Source organism: Cryptomeria japonica, chromosome 7, assembly GCF_030272615.1.
Source record: "Cryptomeria japonica chromosome 7, Sugi_1.0, whole genome shotgun sequence".
Taxonomy (NCBI): Eukaryota; Viridiplantae; Streptophyta; class Pinopsida; order Cupressales; family Cupressaceae; genus Cryptomeria; species Cryptomeria japonica.
Genome location: NC_081411.1, coordinates 54,478,118 through 54,489,513, shown reverse-complemented (window position 1 = coordinate 54,489,513; position 11,396 = coordinate 54,478,118). Strand labels below are relative to the sequence as shown.

Genomic DNA, 11,396 nt, shown 5'->3' with positions numbered 1-11,396 from the left:
GGGAAGAAAGAGGTGGACTTGGCTCTGGAGACCCTGCGAGCAGAGGTGGCCAGAGCGTGAGACCCTATCCAAGATCAGATTCAGATGCTCACAGAACTCCTTGACGAAAAACAAGCTGTTTGGATGGAGGGCCCCAGGGGTTGGACCACATGGATGGATGCTCCACAGGAGCAAATTCTTCAAGGATAATTGACATATTTCATGGATGGATGCTCTGCATAGTGGCTCCTTTTTGAATTAAACATTAGAGTATTATATGTATAAATTTTTACATCTTTGTTTATATCTCTTGGTAAAACTGTTAAACTTGTGAAGGTTGGACCTGCTGTTTAGGTTGAAAAACTGTAAATGTTTTTGTAATAGTCTTCTCTCCTTATATGCAATATAAAAAAAAATTAACAAGAAAGATAAATAATATAAAATAAAATAAATTAAATTAAATAATATATTAATTAAAATTAATAAATTACTATTTCAACTACAAATTAACAAGGCAAGTACTGGCCACTATGTGACACTTGTTTTTTTATATTTTGAGTTGGTGAGAATTGTGTCTCAATTGCCATCTTACACTTATATAAGAACCTTTGTCTAATTCTCATCTCTATTAATACTATATCATGATTCATTTTGCTGCTTTTAATCTTTAGTGAGAATAAATATAGAGTGCACTATTCAAGTTCATGAGAAATGGGTTAAAAAAAGAATGACTATTCATATGAAATGGGTCATAGAAAAAATAAATATTAAATTTATCACATGATTGATATCAAAAATAATATTCAATAAATGACATCTTTACTATAATTTCCTAGAAATAAACAATAACTTGAAAACAAAACATTAACCTATAATCAAAATTGTATTTTAAAATTATATAAAAAAATATTATTTTATACATAAAATAATATAAATTAAATTAATTTATCTTCTATACACATAAAAATATATCCTCTTGACTTGTCTGCGCAACCCTTGCACCTCTTTCCATGCCAGTGCTAGTATATATTTTACACTCTTCACCTGCTTGTGTATATAAATTCAAACTAAAACTGGGGTGCTCTGGAGTTATTTCTAATCAAATGTGCGACAATTCTTCTGATCTCTTTTTGTACTCTCCTTGTATCCTGCCTCCTGCGGCTTATTAATTCAGCAAATTTGGAAAATCTCGCAAAGAAGAAATTATGAATCCGCTAACACAAGTTAAAAACATACAGAAAATAACTGCGAGGGAAGCAGCTGCAGGGATATCAGAGGACGCTTCCTGGCACGCCAAATACAAGGAGTCTGCTTATATCTTTGTCGGTGGTCTCCCATATGATCTCACGGAAGGCGACTTGCTCGCGGTATTCGCCCAGTAAGTTTCCTTCCACCTTTCAATTTTTTTTCCTACATTTGATCTTTAATAATTGCTACTTCTTTTCCCTGAAAATAGAAAATCTAATAATCGCCACCACAATTTCTTCAAAATTGGGGTTTCTTTCTCCAATCAAACAGAAAGCTCTAGAAAATAACGGTTGAAATGCCATGTAGCTGAAAATTCTTTTTAGATTAGGCTTATTTTCTCTTATTAAACATCACATTCTTGGAAATTAGGGTTTCTCTACGATGGAGCTGCAAATTCTTTAATATTGGGGTTTCTTTCTCCCATGAAGCTACAATTTCTTTTGAATTGGGCGTTTTTCTCCTACCAAATTGCAACTTATTTAAATCTAGGTTTTTTTAATTTCCATGTGATGTAGACAATCTGTGGCGCAACTCAGCTTTTAGAGAATTTGGTGAAGAACCTATAAATAAACTGCATGTAGCTAGCAACAGCCAGAAATTGAGAAATGTGAAAAGGAAAGCATTTTGATATTACGCAATCAAAGTGTTTTTTGTTTTGTTTTCTGCAAATTTTTTCTCTGAAAATACAGTATTGGACGATCTCAACTTTTCCCCCGACTTCTCAACGTTGGAAGACCTCCCTCCTAAAAATAGTATTTACTAAAAAAGTAAAAATAGAAACTCCTGTTACCGAGCAAAAAAAATAGAAACTTACTAAAAAATTAAAGTTGTCCATAATTGAACTTAATATTGTCATTACTCTAGTCCTAATTCCTAATCCCTTCTCATTCTTAATCCTAGAAGAGGGCATTGGCTCGTCTAGGGTGCTATGACACCACCTCCCTAATTCAGCCCACACGTCAGGAACATCAGTCCTTTCATCCTTGGGGCTCTTTCATCTTGGAGTGGATTTACTCTGCCTCTCCCTAATAGCACCCGTCTCCCTTGGGGAATAGAATTAGAATTGATTAAATACTTTGACTGTGAATATATTTGTCCTTCAATTAGTATGAATACATATGAAATTAACTATGACTGTCAGACATATTGCAGTCTATATTGATATTATTAATCTTACTACTAAATTCTGCACAAGAACATTATAAGGCTTCATATATTAAGCATACATATTAAGCACATCCCCATGCATTCCACCAAGAACAAAGATGTTATTGCCTTTAACTTAATAACAGTTCTGATCTGATCTGATCGATGGTGATGTCATTGGATGCTTTGATTCCCTTCCTTTATATCTCTCAATGTAAGGGAGAGGTCACACCTCTTCATCATGTACGCCCTTTGGCAAGAGACACACCCTTTGAAAGAGTGCAACTCTTTACTATTTCTGCCCTTTGAAAGGAACACAACCCTTCACAATCAGATCTGAACTTTTTATTTAAATTAGATCTGCACTTCTAATTCCCAAATTATCTTCCCTTCAAATGAAGTTCCCTTCTCCGTTTTATATCTCATGTTTGAGGGAGTCACAACTTTTCATTTTATGTCTTTTGACCATTCAGTAACTTGATTAAATTTTAATTATATTTAATTATATTCTTTTATATTTTAATTTAATTTCTAATATTTTAATTTTGGTATTATTATTCATTAGTAAATTCTATTTCAAAGTGGGGACATTACACCCAAATTGGTTGCTCTCAAGCAATTTTAGACCTGGATGCTCAAAAATCTCCACTACTTCCCATTTAGTGTCCTCAAGTGGAAGATTTGTCCATTTCACCAAATACAGTGAAATAACTTTGTTTCTCAACTTCGTTTCTTTTATATCCACGATTCCCTCGGGCTCCAAAATCAAATCCATGAATGAAATAGCGTAACTGGAGCTAAAAAGGGGGGGCACGAAGTCCTAGTGATGTTGTTGATGTGAATTGTAAAGTGCCTTGAAAGTATTCATACCAATAGACATGTGATGAGTAGAATTTGTTAGATTATTGTCATTGATGTCAAAGGAGATTGTTGGACTATTGTAATTGATGTCAAAAGAAAACTTAGATCACTGTCACAATACAATAGATCATTGAAGCAAATCGAAGGACATCATGTTGGTGAAGCAAATCAAAGGTTAAAGGCCACTAATCATTTTCCAAGAAAGATCATCAAAGGCCGACTATACCTTAATGAAATGGCATTAAATTAATTATTTTAACTTTATTCATAATGGGCCAACCCATTTTGGTGCCTGTTGGTGTATGTTTTATCATTCACCGAACATTAGAATAAAATATCCAAGGATACTCTATCCTCTCTTGAACAAAATCACTACTTGTGCCAAGATTGTGAGAAAGACCACAAGGCGACTCCAAGGTCTATATGTGCGAATGGGCGACTTTATATTGGATAGCTTCCTTGGTTATGTATGTTGAAATACAAGGGGGACTTACGCTTCACTTGTTCAATTCACAATGAAGGTCTAGACAATGAAGCTCTATTGTTTGTGTCTTGGATTTTATTCATTTCCTCTTTACTTTTCCTCTTTATTCTTCTTCTTTCTTCTTGTTTTCTTTCCAAGACTTAGTCAAAATTTGATTCTTTTGTTGTGGAAAATTCCACACTTAGCCATTTTTATTTTATTTTCTCTTGGCAAATTCCAACACTTGGATCGGACTTTGGAAATTCCTTTCCTTGGGTAGGTGAATGTGTTAGCAAAGAGCCTTTAGAAATTCATGTGCGTTCAAAAATTTTTGTCTATTGAAAATTTCTCTCCGTGTTGAATTTATTTTCCCTTTGAAAATAATTCTAAGTGTTGGAAAAAATATAAAAATATTGTAAGTGTTGAACTTTATCTTTCCAACCCATTCAACCTCAATTAATCTTATGTCAATGGTGGATCAAATTTGTCTGTCTTCTAACCATTTTGTTCCTTGCTTTTGGTGTTCTTGACCATCTTTATGTCTATGCCAATTATGGTTTGGGTGAATTTCATAGTCTTCAAACTATTTCCTCTTATATGTTTTGGCGAACTTCTTAACACCTTGAATATTTTGTCCTTAGCCTTGGGCGGACTTGGAGAGTCCTAGGCCATTCTTCCTTGTGCCATCTTCCTCTCATCATGGGTGGACTTGGAGAGTCCTAGGCCATTCTTCCTTGCGCCATCTTCCTCTCATCATGGGCGGACTTGAAGGCTCTCTAGCCAAGGCGAACCTTGGGGCTATGCTTGCACTTGCTTGGGTCGGACTTCAACCTTCACATACCATGCTAGAGCGGACTTTGGATGCCCTTTGACAAAGCAAATTTTCTCTTTTGTTAGGCCAAGGCGGACTTTGAGCCTTAGCCATGTCTCGTGAGCAGACTTGAGCTTTGATTGGACGTTCTAAGCATGTCTTTGAGCCTTGTCTTGGACTTGTTTAGATCTTCTATAACAAACTGTAGCCTTGAGCTTTTTCCTTGCTTTTTATACTTAGAGGCATAATTTTTCGATTTTGAAGACATGGGCACTGATGCCACGACTTGGGGGACCCAACCCTAGGTCTACTTTCAAAAAAGTAGAAAAAAGCAAAAAATGCAAGCCAAAAAAGTTGCTTCCCGGATTGGTCCCAAAGTGCCAAAAAAAAAGAAAAAAAACAAAATTCCTAAAAAATAGGAAGGTGTCAGAATTGACCCTAAACAATTGTGATCTTCGTCCTTTGGGCCTTCTGAGTGCTTTGGTGGTGTCCAGACACTGATCGGGGCATGATTTCTCTATTTGGCTTGGATGACCACTCTAAAAACTCTAACTCCTCATTGCAAAAAGACTGGTGATTAGTAGTTGTGACTCCAAGGCAAAACCCTAAAAAGAAAAAACAAGGGGTCCCCATTTGCAATGGGACGATGTGTGAAAAAGGTCACAACAGTGCCCACATTGGAAGTTAATTTGATTTAAAATTAAATAAATTTACATATCTTAAGGGGCCGACCCCTCATGGTGATCACCCATCTTTTGGGAATTAAATTAAAATATTCACCATTTAGGTATGGCTGACCTCTTTGGGAGAGTCACCTCTCTTGGGCGAAGAGGCATTTTGTAATGTCCCCTTTTCTTCGAGTGATAATTAATTAAATGTTAAATAGTCCTAAGTCCTATGAGATTATTTAAATGAATTAATTAGCAGCTGGACATACTTTATTTTATAAAGTGACTTTATAATAATGTCAATGACAAATTATAATGTAAAGTCACTTTTGAGGGGAAAAGTAAATTAAAAGAGAAATAAAATAAAGTATTACTTTTGAAAAGGAAAAGTATTATAAAAGGAGGAAAAAGTGCGATGAGGATTCATTCTTGAGTTGTTATTTTCAAAGAAACTTTCCTTGAGAGCTTGAGATCTTAAGCTTGCAGGTTCAGTAAACCCTAGGACGGAAACCCCAGAGGTTTTGGCTATTTGGATGGAAACCCAGATCAACCCACTTGGTGGATTCATCTTAGGATTCACAGTTGCACATCATTGATCAGTTTTCATGGAGATTCGATGATTTATCTTGCAGTTTTTTAGAGGGTTTTTTATTTTATGTATGGAGGCATTCCAGGTATGTGTTACATGATAGCATTAGGCATCTTCTGATTTGTAACAGCAACTTGTGTATGTTCTAGTAATACATTTCTATATCAAAAAATATGATTGGCTTATTTAGATTCTCTGTATTACATTGATTGATTTCTTTGAAAATCTCTATTGTTCATCTTGCATGTTCAATCTGCATGTTTCGTGTCACAATATTACATTATGATAAAACAAAACATGAGCAAAAACAAAAACCCAAATCAGATTTGAAGCATTATCTGAGATTGGGAATTTCAGTGGTATCAAAGCATGCATTTACATATGTTGAGGATATGAACAAGGAGTTGGAAACAATGGATCCCGGTATTTAGTTACGACATGTTAGTGCAGATTGCTTGAGGGCATGCAATCTCTGGGAAGGGAGGACTGTAATGTCCCCTTCTCCTCAGTGATCATTCAGGTTTTGATTAGCTTATTCTTCTGTCATTTCGGTAGGCTAATTCAGAGATATAATGGATGAGAGGCTGACATTGTCAATTATTTATTGATGAAGAAATAAATAATATTATTTTGAGCCCTTAAAGTAAATATTATAAGGGAAAAGTCACTTTTGGTTATAAAATTAAATTATAAAAATAAAGTGACTTTATTAAGAAGGTAATAAAATGTAAAGTAACTTTATCATGAAGGCAAAGTTATAAAATGAATTTATAACATTTATTAAGCCATCTAGAAGTGGGACGTACTTCTTGGAGGAGGGAAAAGTTTATTAAAAATCACACATTGTGATTTTGAGGTAGAGAAGATGGAAGAACTGTGGGATGGAGTGAGATGGGAAGAAGTGGGAATGAAGATGAGGGGAGATGGAAATGGTAGTGATTGGGCTTGGGCATTGTTGTGACCTTTTCACACATCGGCCCATTGCTAACGGGGACCCCCTCTTTTCTTGCTTTCCGCGTTGTTTAGGTTAGGGTTTTGGCAGCTTAGGGTGCAATTTTGTGTTTCCTGTGCCCGAGTCTCGGAGTTTTGATCATGCCTAGTGTCGTTTAGGGTTTTTTTGAAGTTGTAAGATCAAGCACGTAGAGTCGAGATTTTGAGCGATCCTAGTTTTCTCTAAGTGTAGACCTTTGAGCGTTAACGTGTTTTAAACGTCCAAGTCAGTGATTTTAAGTGATAAAGTATTTCAAGACCTTTTGGAGTTGTTTTCTCACCCCTAGGAAGCTTTTCAAGTTGATTTCGCACTTTATCCCGATAAGTTTCCAGCGTTTCGCCCAAATTTTCGGTGAATTTGCTTAGGTCCATATGAGTTTTATTGAGTTTTGAAGTTTCCTAGTGATTTTGAGTGGAAAAATCATCATTTTCCAAATGAAAATCCATATTCTAAGGGTTAGAAGGTCAAAATTCCATACTAGAGGTGCTCTTCCCCTCATATTCCTAACTACCCATGGTTTTCCCCACTCAAAATCCGGACTGGACATGGATTTCCCCTGAAATCCATACTTGCATCTTTTTTCCACCACTGTGAATCCACACTAGGGTCGATTTTCCCCTGGAAGTGCTAAATTTTGACTAAGTGTCAAGATTTATCCTGACTACCCACGTTTTTCACCGGGGAGTACGGATTGTATCGGGGATGACGTTTGTCTTGATTCCACACCTGGGTCGATTTTCCACCAGGTCATTTGTGCCAAGTTTTTGAGGATTTTTGTGCAGACTCTCATTCCTGACTCAAGGCGATTTTCCATTGAGAGTATTTTTGATGATTTTGAGTTCGGATTTTCATCCTGATTGGGGTCGTTTTTCCACCAAGGGGTAATTTTGAATGAATGAAGTGATTTTTTCTGGAATTTCTATTCCACACCTAGGTCGGTTTTCCCCTAGCCTCATTTTGTGTGCATTTAGATGAATTTTTTTGGGAAATTTTATCCATACCTAGATCGATTTTCTCTTATGGGGAATATTTTGACGTTTTAAGTGATTTTAATGGGATTTTAAATCCCTACTTGGATCGATTTTCTCTAATGGCTCAAATTTTGATTTAAATTGTAATATTTTAATTAAGTGAGTCTCATTTTAATTGTTTTTTAATTAAAAGCAACGATTATTTTAAAATAAAAAACAATTAATGATTTGCAATAAGCATTTAATGTTTTCAACCTTCTAAAAGCAAATTGGTTTTACCAAGCAAGTATAAGATCAAGTCTTTTTATCCCACATTGCTTGTTTGGTGAAAGTTGATGGTGAAAGCAAGTTTAAAGAGAGGAGTCCAACATTATTTTATTATTGAATATGCCAGGTCTCTCCATGCAAGGGCGATTTTCCCTCTTATTGGTGATTTTTGATGAAGTGTTTTGGAGGAGTGGTTGATTGAAGTCTTATATTTTTCCTCCATTTTTCCAGCTTGGCAATCACTTAATCGCTGCCATTGAAGTATATTGCTGCCATTGTATTCAGATTTTCGATTATTGGAGATGGCGATTTTCCTCCAAATTTTTGGCGATTTTGAATTTGGCAATTTTTCCTTGGGTGAAATCCGCCATTCTACTTGCTGTTATCAGACTGATTTGGCTGCCATTGAAGACCCCCATGCCACGATTTTTGGTGAAGTTCACCATTTTGGGAGGAAATCCACGATTTTGGTGAAGGGCGATTTGTTGAGTTGAGGTTTCAACTCCAAACTTTGAAGATTTTCCTTGATATCGCTTTGGTTGTTTGCTGTTCTCAGACCATTGTTGGCAGATTGCATACATATTGAAGACATGTTTCAGATTTAAGGGTGGCGCCATAGCTGGGAAAATACGATTTCTATTTGGCAAGTGTTCTATGACATATTTTGGTGGATTCATGCATGTTTGATACCTCCATTGCTGCCTACCTGCTGTCCTTACCTCAGATCTGAACCTAAATGCCATTATTACAACAGGGGTGACCTCCATTGTTTGCTGTACATTAATTTTTCAGACCTAAACTTTCATTGCCAGCCAACTCAATGATTTACCTTTGGGAGCATTTTGAGGCTATTTTCAGTCAATCACTTGACCATTTGAGAGCTGTTACAGGTCTGCAACCTCGCCATGGCTGCTTGTCCTCAGAAAACTTAACTTTTACCAGCCATACCATTATTCCTGGATTTAATTTGCTTTCATTGTCTAAGTTGTTTTTCATCAAATTCATGCACATTTAAGTGATTGAAACATGTTTTGAAAAGTTAATTTGCAGGTTGTCTTCAGATTTTGTTGACTTCCATTGTTGATTGGGGGAGGTGTCCTCAGACATAATTTTGACCTTTCACACCTTTCCCTTGTCACTCTTGATCCGGTATACTCCTTTGCACTTTGATTTGCACGAAATTTCTAAGTATAAGGAGGTGTTGATATCATGAGGGTTTTATACCCTAAAACTTGTTACATTTTGTATTTAATTTGTTGAAATCTATCTAGTGTGGATTATTTTCCTGATTTCCATACCTTAATTAAGTCTCAATCATTAAGAAGTCAAGAATTTTATTGAGAATATTTTTTTTATTTCCTAAGTGCTAACTTTAAGCTTCGTACAGGAGTGATGTCGAAGTCTGGACTTAAGGAAAGGAGAGAACATCAGAAGATACTAGAGACTGGATTCTATCCTGAATCTAAGATGTTGTCTAGATGGAAGGAGATTACGGACACAAACATGCATTTCTTGAGCCTGAACCGGATGCGATAGCGGGTATTCAGAATTGGAGGCCAGATTCCTTCCCCAGCTTATGTGAATATTATGAAGAGTGGCATTTTTCAAGCCGCTGGATTTCCACGATCCATACAATGTAGCGAGCTTATCCTGGAGTGTGCATGATGTTACGATCCTCACTCTCGAATGATCAAGATTCCTAAGGGTGTCGCTATTGCCTACCTGGCTGAAGATGCGATTGCTGAAGTGTTTGGAATTCCACATGGAGCAGACATGAAGGATGTAACTAAAGATGAATATGAAGACATATATAAGAAGAAAGTGGATGCATGTAAAGCTACAGTGAATAAGGAGTGGATGATTGAGCCTAGGCTCACATCATTCCAAGGCTCCCAAGACACTCATGTGCACATTTCAAAGAAGAATATAGTGATTTAGTATTCCTGCTTAACCGAGTGATGGGGATGCCGCAGGGTGCAATATACGATGGATGGATGTTCTATTTCATCCAGGATTGTCTAAGAGGAACATTAATAAATTGGTCTAGAATCATAAGTGACAATTTGGACTTTCAGCTGAGGAATGTAGAGCAATCCAAGTCATTCGCCATGACTTCCTACTTGGTGTACCTGCTTGCACGATTTGTTACATACAAAGGACTGATATGCAGAGGTGAAGTCGGGAATGGACAAGGACAATTCAGGAGTTATGAGTGCTATCCCCAACTGAACATGTATAGAATTGAAGATTATAAGAGAGTGAATGATGTATTCAAAATGTACGTCACGTGGATGCTGCAAGGCGGAATCCAGAGGAGGTTGTCCGAGGAGGCAACAAAGATAATAGAGAAATATGGATAGTGGTATATTCAGTTTCCCACTTTCACGTACCTTAGGATCCATGGGTTTCAATTCGAACCCTACAGGCTTCCTAGGTATCCTTTTGACAAAATGATCTTGTTGGAAGTGGTGAGACAACTTCTAGAGTTTGATTCCATTCAGAAGGAGAAGCACAGGATAGGCATGACATTCCCTATTTCAGTTGGAAAAATGTTGGAGGTTTGCCAGTCTGGCTTAGCCGCCAGCATTGCGAGTGATTAGCTTGCATTCTATCGATTTGCAACCTACAAGAAAAGAGAAAGATTTGATCTAGATAAGAAAGTTGGAAGGATTAGGGGAGAGAAGTTCATCCACAAGGTAGACATAGAAGATTATTGGGCCAACCTGATGGATGAGCAGGTAGTGAAGAGACGAATGTGGTCTAGGATGTCAGTGGATTTCATAAGGAAGTGTGGACTTTTCCTCATTCCTGATTAGGTGTTGGATGATAGGGATCATATGCATCCACAATATGAGAATGAAATGAAGAAGGCGATTCTATTGTCTAATTGGTCAGAGCCAGAAGAAATAGACTTGAATATATTGATGAGAGAGGTCTTGAATTTCATTCGAGCATAGGTAGATATTCAAATGAATAAGCTAGTTGATATTATGAAAAGATGAGACCGGAAAAATCCGCTTCCGAGGATGATCAGAGGATTATTGGTGATGTCAGGGTTTATGCAGATGAAGAGAGTCAAGCTCCCAAGAGAAGGAAGAACACACCAGGAGAAGTCAAGGCTAGAGGGAAGAAGATTGAGGAAGTCAAGAAGAAGAAACAAAAGACTACTCCTTTGTCTCCCATTCATTCACCCCCTCTCAGCGTCTCATCAATCAAGGAAGTTGAAATGACAGAACTGAACAAGGAGACCCAGTAATGTTCCAACACAGTGATACTACTAGAGAATACTCAGGATTTACATGCCACAACGACATCTGCTCCACCGAATGAGAATGATGATCAACCAGGATCCCCTACTGTCCTTTTGGAGGTTAGTTTGGGAAATGAAGTATATGATTTGAC

The 11,396-nt window shown here is 36.8% G+C and overlaps 1 protein-coding gene across 2 annotated transcripts in view; it reads left to right on the top strand.

The window, feature by feature from the left end:
• Positions 1 to 981: 981 nt before the first annotated feature.
• Positions 982 to 11,396, top strand: part of LOC131055598 (zinc finger CCCH domain-containing protein 42) — a 96,375-nt gene continuing 85,960 nt past the window's right edge. Inside the window, exon 1 of one of the 2 annotated variants that reach the window (XM_057990079.2) lies at positions 982 to 1,357. In XM_057990079.2, coding sequence (XP_057846062.2) covers positions 1,318 to 1,357 — 40 coding nt within the window. In that variant the 5' untranslated portion in view covers positions 982 to 1,317. The remainder of the gene's footprint in view (positions 1,358 to 11,396) is intronic. The other variant, XM_057990078.2, reaches the window with a different exon arrangement.